The sequence below is a fragment of the Pollicipes pollicipes genome, unplaced genomic scaffold (genome assembly GCF_011947565.3).
Source record: "Pollicipes pollicipes isolate AB1234 unplaced genomic scaffold, Ppol_2.1 Scaffold_4295;HRSCAF=5057_pilon_pilon_pilon, whole genome shotgun sequence".
NCBI classification, from domain to species: domain Eukaryota; kingdom Metazoa; phylum Arthropoda; class Thecostraca; order Pollicipedomorpha; family Pollicipedidae; genus Pollicipes; species Pollicipes pollicipes.
Window position 1 is genome coordinate 32177437 of NW_023596461.1, and position 15287 is coordinate 32192723.

The window sequence follows — 15287 nt, forward strand, 5'->3', positions numbered from 1 at the left end:
TCTTTATTCAAATGTTATGGCTATGCTAGACATGCATCTAGAGCTGTTTCTCGCTGGTGCACAATTTTGCCTATTCGACTCGTTTGTCATTTGGCAAATAAGGCTATCCAGCTTCCCAAGTTTATTCGTCCACATTAATATTGTCTTTCCTGGGGAGGCAAAATCCACGAGCGGGTAGGCGTTTTGGGTCATCGAGGAGACATCTACATCCACAGTGTGGACGCCAAAATACAGCCTGGATATAACCTGATGAGAATTTTGAAAGTGGATCGATGGCTCACAGTGCGCCAGATTTGTCATGCGCTTTTGTTTCGCTGGCTGCGTTTCAAGAGATAAGACTTGCAGCAGAATTTTAGGCGGAAACAAATTTGGACGCTTGAAACTGCTAGAAGCAATGTGACAAAAGCCGTAAGACTGAGGATTCTCTTTTGAGAACCAAGCCACATGATGAGGCCCATTTGTCATATGGTCCTTTTATGGACCCTGCTCCTGTTCGCCGTCGGTAGCCACTGCCCTGGCCCGGATGTCTTCCGCACGGCTGTCTACAAACTGATCGTACGGCTGCTTTGTTGCATCGCATACTTTTGGATCAGCTCTACTACTACATAGCGCATGAAACATGCGTTGGATACCTGCAACAGCATCTTTTTCCGAATTATCTTCCCTGATACTACACCATCGCAGAAAAATAGCCTCCGGGAAGCTGTCTCCCTTGGTGTAAATTGGCCCAACGGACACTTCATTGCCCATCATGGAACGTCTACGCCTTGATCTGCTTTTGTGTGTAGGCAGGGGCACAGCCAGGGCCTTGCCAAGGGGGAATACGAGGTTAACAAAAACCCATCTCATGGTGATCCCTCCAAAATCCCCAGATATAGCTTACTTGTTAACAAGTGACACCGTTTATTCGTTGTATTGCTATTTTTACCTTGTAACCAGAACAGAAATCAGAAGCTACTATGAGCTCAGTTTTGTCTGCATAGGTCAATAAACTGCAGAAATCAGGCGATGAAGGATGAAACGATGAAGTCACCGGCGCACTCAATTTACAATGGTCAGTTGACTTTTTATAAGCCGATAGAATGCAGAAGCTTTGTCAGAATTGTTATCTGGGTTTTTACAGGCATTGGGGACATCGCGAAGGTAGATTGTAAATCGATATGTTTGATCCAAAGTCGAAGATGACAATTTGATTGCAGATTAAGAGGTCAACAATGTGTATTAGCATGGCCAAGCCATGTTTGTCCGAAAATGTTCACCATTCAGCCAATATCAATCACTGATACAATTTATGTCACGTGTTTTTTTTTAACATGCGCGCTCGCAAATCTTAGCAACGAAAACTTTGACTTCATGCGTTGCAGTCTCCATAGTCCGCTGAGCGTTAGCCCAGCGGCTAACTTTTAGCCGTGGCCAAGCGGTGCACGAAAATGATGACGCTTCTGAATTGATTACCTTTAAACACTTAAATCCACTGGTAATACAAGTTATGCGACGTAATTTTGAGCATGCGCACTCGAAAATCTTAGAAACGCAACCCTCAACCCCAGGCGTTCCAGTCCCCGCAGGCTGAGCAGCGTCGGCCTAGCAGCTGATACCAAGTTGCGGCCAACGGGTGGACGAAAATGACGATGCTTCTGAAAAAGTACCCTTGAACGTTTCATGACATCAGTTCTTACATTTAGAGGGCATTCTGAGCGCATATTTCACGTGTGCAATTTTTAGACTGATGAAAAGAACGGATTGGCTCTTAAAACACCGCGAAGTGAGGCTGTAATCTGGTGGTTGAATTGGAAGAGTGAGCGTAGAATCTCTATTTTTCGTGTTTTTGCAGATGTTTATCTATCCAGAAGACAGATTAACACAGCGCCCGCCGTCTGGTTGTGCTTGCAGTAACCGAAACTTTTTGGTTGTACGGAAGTTGCAGCCCAGATCATCCTTGTCCTTGCCATCGAGGTTGCAAGCTGGCATGTTCAAGCCTTTTGATGCAATTTGCTTCAATAATACATTCTGATAAACTGGACGTTCTCAGGTAAACATGGCATGACCCTGCTCAGTTTTTAAGGTCATTTCGACCCACCCTATTCAACAATAATGACACCTCCACTCTACTCAACAATAATGAGACCCCTTATTTCCTTCGGGCAAGGGACCTCGTAAGTAGAACACGAGGGGTACATTACCGTTTGCAGTCAAGGGCTGAAGGGCCATTCCGTCTCATCGCGAAGTGTCTTCTGGCTATCATTCTTGTGACACGGAGCGGGATCTCCTGGTCGATCCAGAGACCATAACACGGGAACCCTCATTGACGCAGCAACATTCCTGATCGCCGCAGGTAGTCCAATAATTGCCACATAGACTCCAGTTCCGTGTTTTTTTCTGTGTTCTTCATAGATATTGAGGTCTCCCTGACCATAGATTGTAAATGGTATGGGGCTCCTAATTTGTATTAGCGTGGCTAACGCATGTTCGTCTTAAAATGCTCAAGATCATGTCAGAGCTGATCGCTGATAAGAAAACTAGGTAATATGGTCTTGAACACGTGAGCTCGTAAAATATAGCAATAACAGCATCGACGCCCGGCGTTGCAGTCTCCAGGCCGTGCGGCGTAGGCTTTGCGGCTTAACACTAAGCGATGGCCAACGAGCAAACGAACAAGATGACGTATCTTAAGGTAGATGGCTGGTGAACTAGACAAATAGACGTGCGTGCTGTTTGTAGTGCAAAAGTAAGTCAAATGCAACCCTAATCTGAAAAGTGGGGGGCATGGCCCCCTTGCCTCCCCCTCCCCCCCCCCTGTTCCTACGCCCATGCAACAAAGTAGTCATACGATCAGCTCGCAGTCAGTCATGCGGGGCACATCCGGGCCGGGGCGGCGACCACCGACGGCGAACAGGAGCTGGGCCCAGATCAGGAACATATGACATATGGGCCTTATTATGTGGCTTAGTTATTAAAAGAGGACCTCCAGTATTATGGCTCTTGTCCTTGTTTCTAGCAGTTTCAAGCTCCAGAATTTGTTTCCGCCTAAAATGCTGCGACAAGTCTTATCTCTTGAAAAGCAGCCAGCGAAAGGAAGGCGCCTGAAAAATCCGTCGCACTGTGAGCCATCGATCCACTTTCAAAATTCTCACCAGCCTATATCCAGGTCTCATTTTTGCATCTACACTATGGAGGCAGGTGCAGAAAATGGCCGAATAATCTAGGGAAGCTGGATAGCCTTATTTGTCAAAAGACAGATGATTGGAATAGGCAAGATTGTGCACCGGTGAGAAACAGCTAAAGATGCATATTTAGCATAGCAGCCATGACATTTGAATAAAGAGCGATAACAACCTCCGTCCCTACCCCCACCCCTCCCCGTTCCACGCCCGGGCTATCAGGCTCGCTTTCCAGAAAAAGTTCCTGACGTACACCCTGAGCTTGCCCCCCCCCCCCCCCACTTTTTAAACGTTCCTACACCTATGCGTGCAATCATGTAGTGGTCGACCGGCTGACTGGGAAAGCACAGGGTTCGCATGAGGCCAATTTCTATGTCGGTTTGCAGCAGAATATAAATAGGTGAAAAGGTCACGGCAACGCGATGGGTGTAGTGGGCCTTCCTCCATTATCCACCCAGGCCGTGTTCTAGCCACAGCTCAGGCGCCGTGTCAGTGGTTGGCTTCCACCTCGGAAACTTGGCCGCCGCCTCCCCTTGCCGATTCCATTCCGACCTGAATAGTTTTTCGCGCTTCGACCATCCATCTGCATTCATGGCACCGGACCAAATTGCTGGTCGCGCTCGACCGAGCCGCAAAGGCCGGGCCGATGGCGCCATCTAACGGGAAAACTTTTAATTACACGTTCTTAATTTTGTCACGTTGGTTCGCGAGCCACCTGTCGCCCCAGCCATGCAGTAATCAATAGTCGCACACCTAAGTGTGATGACTCGAAAGGTCTCTGAACGTCTCGGAAGCCACTGCGAATTACAAGTAAGACAAATGCCAACAGAACTGTAGGACGCGATCGCCGTGGTGAGGCACCCGGGACGGCGGGCTCGCCCGATGACCGATGACGGTAGGGTCTGGAAGCAGCCCTACATTCCAACCGTCACTGTTATCCTCTATCTCGTTTCATCCTGCATCCTCGCGGCACCCCGCTTGTCCGGGGCAGGCCGCATGCGACAGCCACGAGAAGGTCGAGGGTCCGTGGGAAGGAGAGCCCCGACCGGGTGCCCAGTGCACAAACGAGGGTTAAGGCTCGGCGGTTGGCCCCTGAGGCGCGTGTACGCCTGCCCCACCGTTAACCACTTTTATTTATCCCATGGCCCTGAAATGATCATTTCTGGTCAAAAGGGCTCCAATCTAAACAACCTAAACCTGCATTCCTTCGGCCAGTCTTCACCAGAAGCCTGAAGCAGTACCTACACCGGAAACAGGAGCGGAAGAGCGAAAGATTCAACCGTCTCCATGTCGTTCCCCCTGGATCGGCCTGGCTGCACCGTCAGCTGCCACCAGCCGCAGCGACGGCCTCCCTCACCGACCAGTGCCAGCCGGTGCGCTCCGTCTCTCCGGCCTTCAGCTGGTGCCACGCCAACCGAGCCCACACGGTCCGACCAACGTGCACTGACGGCCACCAGCGAGATCCCTCGAGCGTGCACACCGACCAGCAGCGCCGCTCGATAAGATCCCCACGCCAGGCTGGCAGCCTCACAGCGTCGGCGCCGCTGCCGACCGCGCCGTCGCTGGAGCCGCGTCCTCCTCCGCCGCGTACGGCAGCCTGCCCGCCGCCGCAGCCGCCATACCCGCACTCAGCACACCTCCAACATATATTCACACTACAGCCGGCCAGCCCGCCACCAGCGCATCTCCGCACCACGCCGAGCCAGGTCAAAAGGCGTCGATCTTGGGCGGTGGTGCGTACCGCTCCTTCAACTCGCCGGCCTTGTACTGTCGTTTCCGCTCGGCTCGCATCTCCTGCACCCGCTTGACCTGCCGACAGGGAGGAGACACTGAGCGCGCGCGCACGGCCCCGGCCACCGGCGCCGAGCGGCGAGGACGACGCGCCAAACTGTCGCGGAAAAACGCTTTTTAAAAGATTTAGCGCGCTGAATTTCTTTCGCGTAGAAACACGTACCATGTTGCGGCAATTCTCCTGATCCGCATGGCATGATTCTTGTCATCGTTCGCCCTTTACGTCGCACGATGCATCCAAAGTTTCGGCTTCAACACAGAACACAATGGGGCTCCCACATCACCACCAGGTACGTCGCTGCAGCAGCACTCAGCGCTCCAGTGCGGCAGTGGCGTTTACCACGCAAGGAACATAACTTAAGTGATTACTGCAAAACCCACGGCAGTGGACCTCAAATGACATTCGTGTGACGGGGATGTCACGTCACGATCCGACACACTTCAGCAGACACACAGCCATAGTTTGATACGGATGTGCATGATGCGTATCAAACTCACCTTCGTCTCAGCCGCAGCAAATCACTGACACACCAAAGCACCGTGTGATACGTCCCCTCTTCAAACCCCTGCGGTCCAGCCCGTATCCAGGGAGTCATCTTAACGCTGAATGCCCACTCCATCCTCTCCGCTACAAACTACCCCGGTCCACCGACCCCGATCTCGTACAGTAACAACTGCGTCTCCGATTCGACCGTTACACCACGGGATCCTCGGGAAGAATGCCACGCTTCTTCACATCCGTGTGCCCCCTCCCCCCGTCAACAGCAGCCCCTCTCCCAACGGGGCGGTGAATTCGCACCTGCTTGGTCATCCGCGAGCACTCCATTAGGTCGTTGAAGTAGACGCGACACTCCTTGGCCCCGCGGTGCGGCCCGTACGCCTCCATGCAGTCTCCGAATCGGGCCTCGAAGTCCTGGCACTTGAAGCCAGACTGGTGCGTCATGACGCAGCCGAAGATGTCGGTGAACGGGTTGCGGAAGAGCGGCGCCCAGCCCTTCAGCTCACCAAGCCTGGCGCACAGCGCGGTGACGGTCAAACGGGTCGGGCCGGATATGCTCGGCAGAGGGGACACATTGGGCAGAGGGGACATGCTGGGCAGAGGGGACATGCTGGACAGACGGGACGTGCTGGGCAGAGGGGACATGCTGGGCAGAGGGGGGCATGCTGGGCAGAGCGGACATGCTGGACAGAGGGAACATGCTGGGCAGAGGGGGGCATGCTGGGCAGAGGGGACATGCTGGACAGAGGGGACATGCTGGGCAGAGGGGACATGCTGGGCAGAGGGGACACGCTGGGCATAGGAGACATGCCGGACACAGGGCACACACTGGATGGAGGGGACATGCTGTGTGTGCCAGGTGGGCTGGGCAGATGGGCAGATGGAGAGCCCCAGGCTGGGCAGATGAAGTACACATGACAGGCCAAGTGGATGGAACCCAGAACAATAATTTCAAGGGAAAAAAAATTTCAAAAAAAAATGTTACACAAACTCAAGCATGATGGTCAACACAGAAGGTGCGGTGAACCCACCACAGTCATTCCATTCCCCGCCTTCTCAGCACAGCCAGGGTGTGACAAGGTGACTGATGTGTGCATGTATGCCATGTGACCCAACACCTGGTGCTGTAAGACTGATTTTGGGTGATCAGTAGTCAGACAGGCAACAACATAAGTAATCAGTGAAAAGTAGAGCAATACACAATAAATGAGTAGACCATTGTGACTACACAACACAAAGGGCACTGTAATGTGATGTGCTGACAGAGAGCTGGGCTTCAAAATCAGTCTGCTGTTTGAGTGAATCTGAAAATGAAGGATTTGTTCTCCCTGCTGGCCTGATGCGCCATAAGCAAAACTTCACAGATTTCAATAAGACTTTGCCAGAACAAAGATAAGGCAGAATTACTGATTGGGATAGACAAAAAATCATGCAAAATGACTTATGGTAAGGGAAGGCTTGAATTATCAGTTATGGTTAAAGAAACATTAGGCTCATTTTGGTGTGATGGGTAAATGCCTGCTACCCCAACTGGGAGGGTAGTTTCCCAAATTATGATGATGAAAATGGAAGAATCTGAGTCAACCATTTTACAGTCTCTGTGAAATGCATTTATGTCTCCATTAATGTGCCCCCACTTAAACATTTGCCAAATGCTTCTGGTCATCCAGTTGTGAATTCTGTGCAAACACAATCTAATTTACTTGTCGTCTTCAAGAAAAAAAACTTGGAAATCATCATGTCACGTGAGGCCAACACTCCACAACTCACATTATTCAAATTCATAGAAACTGTTGGTTAACTGTTACATTGCCAACATTTTGTGCATGCTATATTATCTTGATGAGTTGTGTATATATATATATATATATATATATATATATATATATATATATATATATATATATATATACATATATGTGTGTATGTGTGTGTGTGTGTGTGTGCATGTGTGCATGTGCATGTGTGTGCATGTGCGCAGGTACACATGTGCGCATGTGCGCAGGTGTGTATACCTCCAGTCATGGCAATTAGGGAAAAAGGGTCTCCTCAGTAATATTTTTCAGACCAAAATATATTGGGCAAAGAACACCAAGAGGCATCCATATTGAATATACTTGGCAATATTTAACAAACTCCTCATATCATCAATAATAATCACATGTCTGTAGTCTACATAGTAGGTGTTTCCCATTTTTCCCCTTTGTAGATCACTCTGCAGTAAATTATGTCTTTGGTACACTTAGCCTGTAGCATGCCTGTGCTGAGCTCAAGACAGGAAAACAACTATGGTAAATTCACTTGTCAACTTGCTTGAATAAGTTTTGGGTGAGCCACTATTTGAAATTACCTTAGCCGCATCATGATTCCATGAGACAATGGCTTCCTGTGTGCTAAAATTGGTAGTGTTCATGTGCCAAAACCTAAACCCTTGGATTAAGGAGCATATGGACTAATGTATTGTTAGGATGCTGCTGCTTTAACATGTATAACATGTTTTGTTAAGTCTGGCTTGAAGAGTCTTGATTGCTTACTTGCAACCAGGGTACTAGTCAAAATGTACATGCATATAGAGTTGTCTTTTATGCTGAATGCACTGGGCAATGTCTTTGTCATCCAGAATCCAACCTGCAAGAAATCCATCTGCAGTGCTGAGCTCTTACATTATATTGGTGCATTAAAACTGGAGCATGTGTGCATCAAACCCAGAACAAGCCAAACAGTGCTGAACATTCAAATTGTTTTTGCTTGAAAACTGTTGTGGGGTATGTTTCTTTGACAGTTTCATTTCAGCACCATACTTCCTCGGAACATTGGCTCTATATGCGGCAAAATTGGTAGCAACCATGCACCAAACACATGAGCCTAACATTACAGTGAAACATGCTCTGAAATTAACTTTCATGCCAATCATTCTAACATCCTGGCAACTTCAAATCTTAGGGATGTTACTGCTATACCACAAAATGTAACATGTGCTTTTTCAGCCTGGTCCACAATGAGGTCATGGTGGAAATGGGCCACTGAAACAGTCTGATCTGTCCTGGCACTAAAATATAAGTTGGCTTGCTGCCAACACAATGTGCAGCTAGTCCATCCTGATCATTACACACAAGATAGAAGGCTTTAATCTTCATGCTCCAACTGGGATGCCGCTGACATGTACCTAAAATTGAAGGATGAGCTTGGAGAAAACAGAAAGCATTATGGATCCCACCGGAATCAGTCGAGTACGGATCAGACAGTACAAAAATCGCAACATGCTTACTTCCAAGGATCGGTCAGCACATCCCTCGCCATTGCACGACAGTTTTAAATGGAGAAATAGGAGACGAGAGCAAACTTATAATCGCCTCAGCGTTGAACACGAACAGAACAGCCTTCTTCTTCCTCGATCCCTCGACAAACCCACAGTTTTTCGATAAACTTCACTCCATGAATGATACAAGAGCGTCATAAATGTATTCGTGCAATGTCGGAAAATTTTCTTTCCAGCGATGCTGGGAGAAGGTTACAGCTGTTGATGCACAAAAGAATAAGTAAAAGAGAGGGTAAAATTTACATTTGATTTGTATCAAAAGGCCCAGTTTTAGCCATGATATATCATGGGCTAGTATGGTTTGCATAGTATATCGTGGTCAACATGATATAGGCAAACTTTAAAAGCCAGTTCTCCTCTTCCTCTGATTTATGTTATGTAAGCGTCAGTATATATGTCACAAAAGCAAAACATTTTAGAACCAAGATTTAACATAATTTTTGTTTAAGATCCTAATTCAATCACAGAAAAGTAGTCCCTTATCTTGAAACTGGCACGCGTAGCTCTGCACATGCCACAGGTTATCTGTCCATTTGTTTACGCGGAGAAACTTCAATGATGCTTCAAAAAATAACATTTTCAGCTTTTTTCTTAAGTTGCATGAAGAAACTGTTCAGTGCATAGGTCTAAAACATGTTCTACTGTTCCTGGTTCTTCAAAAGAAAAAGCGTATATGTTGTAAACAGCTGACGAAAACTACACTAAAGTTCGATACAATGTAGGAAGCTGATGCACTAGCATTCGCGCACATATGTGCCCTTCAACTTGGCTGGGGCTCAGCAGTTACAGCCCAGTGCTCGTAGTGTTGGGTGGTGTACGGTACACGGTGTCGAACGTAGTGATATGGTTTGAGAGCACGTGGACGGCTTGTGCTGAAGCATTTTAAACTCAGATAGTGTCAGAATAACAGATAAACAGAAGATATTGTCACTATCAAGGTGACGGTTGAATTTTAAATCAGTTTCTGGACCCGGTTCAGGTATGCAGTCAGGATTTTTGTAGCGAAGGGCCGCGAAATATCCAGGCGTCATTGGTGTGATCGCGGCCCGGTCCACCTAGCTTCTAGAGGGGCTGGTCCCTCTTGGGAGGCTGTCTCCTCCGTCGTACATGGGCTCTCGTAGTATCCTTGGCTTGCGTGTGAGTCTCGTTTGGTGTGCCACACTGAGCAAGGTGAGGTATGATGTTTTTTGGGAACTCGTATTCCTCGCTCTCGCTTTCGCCTTCCGTGCCCTTGACGTTTACCCCGAGGGAAGAGCACGGCCTCTGCCAGCAGTCTGCGCCTCTGGCATCTGTGCGTGCGACCATTATGACGACGAAGACCTCACACCCATCTCTATGTGTATGCTTGTATGATTATGCGGCGTTGTCCCCCGTCGATTGCTGGTATCGGTATGAGATCAGCTTCGAGGGGAGACGCTGCTCCGGGAAAACTTTCGACATGCAAAACCTGCGCTCGGTAGACTTACTCTTGGAATACCTACGCTCGTTAAACCCACGCTCGGAAGACCTATTTCTGGACGTACACTCGCCAAATCTATTGCTACTACCCCCCCCCCCCCCCCCCCCCTGGACTGTCTTGACTCGCACACACCAATAGGTTTTCGCGGAGTAGGGTACGTCTTTTGGAACGTCTTTTAAGTGCAGGCAGCTATTCCGGGGCTACGTATTGTGGTAGAAGGTCTTCCCACCGTAGGTCTTGCGGGCGTAGATATTCACAGCAAATGGTCTTCCGAGCGTAGATCTCGCGGGCGCAGGTACCCACAGCAGAGGGTCTTCCGAGCGTAGATATGCTGAAAGCCGACCTTCCCGACAGTAGGTCTTCCGGAACTATGTCTTCCGACTCTCACCCTTCGTATGGGTAGCCGTTCCAAGCCAGTGTTTCAGTTCCGTGCTCTCGTGAAACGCTTTCATCGTGTATTTAGTTTTAAGTTTTTAACTCTTGTCCGCCGGACCCTACATGAGCTCGTGCAATCCGCAAAAAGTCTGCAAAAGTCCGCCCGTCCGTTAAAAGTCCGTTTGAGTCCGTCAAAAGTCCGAAACCGGTAGATGCGTGTCCTGCACTCGGGTGCCCGTGACCTGCCGCGCACAGTGGGGCATCTGTGCCTATAGGATGGCCAGTTTCTCAGTCCATTTGCGTTGGCCCGGTGTGGCCGCAACTCTAAGTTGTGGGGATTGGCGGCGGTATTGAGCCCAATGTGCAGTGTTTCCGCAGTTAGCAAATGTTACGTTCCTCACGTTAGCCGTGAGCGCGAGTTCAAATTTTGGCCAGATTTTAATACTTCGGAAAACGCTGTGCCTTGTCAAATATCTGCGGTGTGCCTAGAAAGCGACACTTCAGAGCCTGTTAAGCGTCACACTGCACGCTGCTAAAGTTGCGTTTCTCTGTGAGCAATGGCGGTAAATGCATGCACGAGGCAGGAAAAAGCGACATGGATAGCCGCTACTTAAGACCTAATGATGCTAGTGCCAGACGGAAATCGGCGCCGCATAGTCGGCGCAACCCCGTCTTATCAGTGTCCTGGACATAAGCATATGTTGGTGCCGTGTAGCGAGGGCAAGTGGACCTCCTACAACTTGCAGAGCCCAGCGCTGCCTGAGCTACATGTCCCGTACAGTGACAGGAAAGCAGGTAACATCGTCGTTTCATAATGGCTCTCCAGCCTCAACCTCAAACCCCGTCCTACGTTTGGCTATGCAAACCGCGTTGTCCTTTTTCGGACTGGATGATAAACGTTTTTTCGACCATTGTTTTTCGGACATTGCTTCGGGCCGCGCCTGCCTAAGCTAGGTCGTCGGTGTGGTCGGCTGAAGGCGATGTATCAGTGAGAACAGATAGGACTGCGAACAGGGTCGTATGAGAGGTTGTTTGGTGAGTGCTGCACCGATGAGCATTTTTCCTGCTAAGCTCGCACGATAGACGAGCATGTTCAATGACACCATCACCTCGCCAGGATTTCAGGAGTCTGGCTACGTCCGCTTAGGTTTAAGCATCATGTGATACGATACGACTTTTCTGTCATCTGGCTCGTCCCCCCCCCCCTCCTCCCCCCCTAAGCAAGTCACCTCACAGCGCTATCTTGCCCACATGGGCATTGGTCACTTATCACAGGTGGTTTTCGTGTGGCGCCCGCGCTGTTGCCATCTTGCCCTTGGCCAGGCGCGCACCCAGGATTTACGAATCGGATACGGGTGATCTTCCTTTCCCCTTCACCTTCCAAGGTGAGGAAAGGAAGGAAGAAGAATAGGAAGGGTACCATTCGTTTTTAGGAATGCCATCCAAGTTTGGCTTCTTTACCCGTGTAAGGTCACGTAGTACGCCGGGCACCGGCCGTCAAAATCTGATGTTGTTTGCCCAGAGTTTTTTGCTGGTCAAAATGCCCTCTGGCCTTGATTGGGTGGACGAAAAAAGTGGGAGGCATTGGGTCACACTTGGCAATCTCACGTTAAATAGCTGTTTGAAAACAGCAATCTAACATCGTCTCTAGTCGCTTAGGTTGGGGGAACCACGCTATTTGGGTTTGTAGCCACCCCTCTTGTGGCCACCTAGCGTCCAAAGTTCCAGGTGTCAGGGAGCCCGGGCCGCAGCCGCCTTCCCGTGTGTGCTCCACCGTCTCTGACATCGCACACATGGCCGCGAGATAGACTCAGCCTCTTCTGTGCTGATGTAGCTTCGCTCGTCGGCGTACACAGCTTTTCCGTGAGCCGTGGGGATAATGAGCCGCCAGGTGCCCTTTCCACAGTTCTTTGAACCACTGCGTGCTCTGCGTTCCAGCAGTAGTCTACCCCTGAACCGTGGGGATAATCAGCCGGCAGGTGCTCGTTCCACAGTTCCCTGAGCTGTTGTGTGCTCTGTGTTCCAGCAGCAGTCTACTCCTGAACCGTGGGGATAATCAGCCGCCAGGTGCCCGTTCCACAGTTCGCTGAGCTGTTGTGTGCCCTGTGTTCCAGCAGCAGTCTCCCAGCCATGGTGGACTGGGACCCCACCAGTCGGGTGGCGCTAGCGCAGCAGCTGAGCGCGCTTAACCCTACCGCGCTTGCGGAGGAAGCCTGCAACCTCCAGTGCGTCGGTAAGTTGTCACGAGTCCGCGCCGCCGTGCCCGGCGACTGGCGCGCTCGGGCAGACGTGTCAGGTGATGTGTCGCCTGATGCATCAAGTGATGTGTCGCCTGATGTATCAGGCGATGTGTCAGGTGATGTGTCGCCTGGCAGCTGTGGTGGAGGGACCGGCGCTCCGTGCGTCGTCAGCGGGAGCAGAGTCGAACCCGAACGATACCGCTGCTGAGGCCTGCCCGTAGTTCGAGCAACCTAGCACGATTCTGAGAGCCCTCTAGTTCTTGCTCGGGAAAAAGAGCCTTAATTCTGGAATTGGCTCCAGTAGAATCGTTTTTGGCAACAGCAATCTACTATGCAGTGCTGACTGAGGACCACAGGTATGTAGTGTGGTTTGCATAGGATAGGCAATTGCTCCCTTATGAAGTCAACGAGTCATCAATTTCAAGATAAGATGATTCGCTGTACATTGGATTAATGCGTAAGTCTGCTCGACGGGACGCGTACAGCCAATGTGGATGACTCCAATGCGTACACCAGCATGTGACAAGTATGCAACTACTGCGGAGGATCGGGGAATTGTTTCGTCGTACGAATACCCATGGTTATTACTAATCCTGCCTTTGCTGGTTTCTCCGCCCTGCTCGTAGGATCGAAAAGAGCATTGCCGGTTCCGATACACGCCGTCTGATGGCAGAAACTCAGAGGCCCGGCAGAACGCTGGGTAATCTATAACTTACAGCAAGATTGCTTTAAGTTAGCTGTCATGGTTGACGTGTCACATCCAGTCTTGCAAGCGGAGATCGCGTTCGTTTTGTTGTTTGCGAAGCTCTTCATATCCGCGAAGTGAAATCGGTGCAAGTCAAAGCAAAACACGGCACCGTGCATTCCGAATGGTGCTGTTACGGCGCCCTTGTCATTCCATGAAGAGCCATAAACTTGACCTTGCATGACCCTTACTCACAATATTACGTATGATAGCATGACGTGATCAGTATAAAGTATTACGTAATGAGTGTGGTGTATCCAGTGTGCTTACTGGTGTAAAGGTATGCCAACGTGCGCAGTGGGTTCCGAAGGGTTCGCTTGAGGTGACCGGCAGGCCTCCAGAGGCCCGTACATCATCATTGACAAATCAGAAAGGTGGTTTTTTTTAGTTGGCATCAGACCGTTAGATAAACCAAACTTTTCCACAACTGGGGGTGTAGGCAAGTTCCTCCCCAGCTTAGTGCTATGATTATACTTCTCATCCCTCTCCCTTGTATGCACCCAACGGCCCACCTGGACGTTGGCGCGCGGTTTTCTCTCCGACTAGGCGCGCGCACGCGGCTTTTTTGACGGCGGCTTTACATGTGATTGCGAACGCCAAGCCATCGTCTTCCCCCGCCTGGCCTTCCACCGCTTGCGGAGTATCAGCTTGTACTCCGCAAGTGACACATTTGAATGTGTCTTTTACCCCGGCACGTAAGTGGCGCAGACACTAGTGCATAAATGACGCAGACACCGGTGCGTAGTTGGTGCAGACACCGGTACATAATTGGCGCAGACACCGGCTCGTTAGTGGCGCAGACTCCGGTGCGTTAGTGGCGCAGGCTCCGGTGCGTTAGTGGCGCAGGCTCCGGCGCGCTAGTGGTGCAGACTCCGGCGCGTTAGTAGCGCAGACTCCGGCGCATAACTGGGGGAGACACCGGCGCGTAATTGGCGCAGACTCTGGCGCGTGCTCTCGTCGGACGTCGGCCTCTCAGCCGCTGCAAATGGAGTCGAACTGCGCAGAGTCGGCGTGCTGTTCTAGAGCCGAGGGCTGGCGCCGGCTTATGCAACTCCTGGAGGGGGGTGGGGGGGGGGGGGGGGGCGGAGGACGGGGCGGCCGGTGCGCCGGCGCGCGCTCTATCGATCGGAACTGACTGGTGGCTGGACAAAGCGGCCATGTGACCGCTGCATGAACGCGACCGAAGATCGCCGAACGCAGGTGACATGTCGAGCTGGTTATCATTGGAGATGGCCTGGTGGGTTACCCTGCACTCCAAGGAACTACCTCCGGATTATATATTATTAAGAATATTAAATGCTTTGTGCTGGTCTCGGGTGGACAATATCATCCAGCTGTGACGTGATAGCTGAAACGCTGCCGTACTCACACAGGTGCAGTGAAGAGGGATAAACGGCCCACGAATCATGCCTGGGCTGAAAAGCTGTGCTGTCGTTTACAAAAGCTACGCCGCGCTTGGCAGTTGTCTTCACTTGTTACTGTCGCTGAAGATGGAGACGCGAACTACGAAGTGCCGTTTCTCAAAACGAGAGAAGCGCCCGCCTCCCTTGGCAGTTGTCTTCACTTGTTACTGTCGCTTAAGATGGAGACGTGACTTACGAAGTACTGTTTCTCAAGACGAGAGAAGCGCCTACATGTAGGAATGCTCACTTTGTCCGTGCACGCAGTTGTTTGGCAGTAAGCGACGCGGTCACATCT

At 50.5% G+C, this 15287-nt stretch overlaps 1 protein-coding gene across 1 annotated transcript; it reads right to left on the minus strand.

Annotated features, from left to right (window-relative positions):
- Positions 1–4789: 4789 nt before the first annotated feature.
- Positions 4790–8871, minus strand: LOC119096997 (NADH dehydrogenase [ubiquinone] iron-sulfur protein 5). The gene is made up of 3 exons (XM_037220000.1): positions 8720–8871; positions 5752–5962; positions 4790–4970 (listed from the first exon to the last, which is right to left on the minus strand). Exons 1-3 carry the CDS (start codon positions 8749–8751, stop codon positions 4869–4871), a joined length of 345 nt encoding a protein of 114 aa, XP_037075895.1. The 5' UTR covers positions 8752–8871; the 3' UTR covers positions 4790–4868.
- Positions 8872–15287: the final 6416 nt, after the last annotated feature.

Excerpts from the sequence above, each read along its gene's own strand:
- LOC119096997 (XM_037220000.1), bottom strand. The coding sequence starts at position 8,751 with ATGGCGAGGGATGTGCTGACCGATCCTTGGAA. Across the intron at positions 5,963-8,719 it reads GTGCTGACCGATCCTTGGAA|GCTTGGTGAGCTGAAGGGCT; the intron begins GTAAGCATGTTG and ends GCTGTGCGCCAG. Across the intron at positions 4,971-5,751 it reads GCTCGCGGATGACCAAGCAG|GTCAAGCGGGTGCAGGAGAT; the intron begins GTGCGAATTCAC and ends CCCTGTCGGCAG.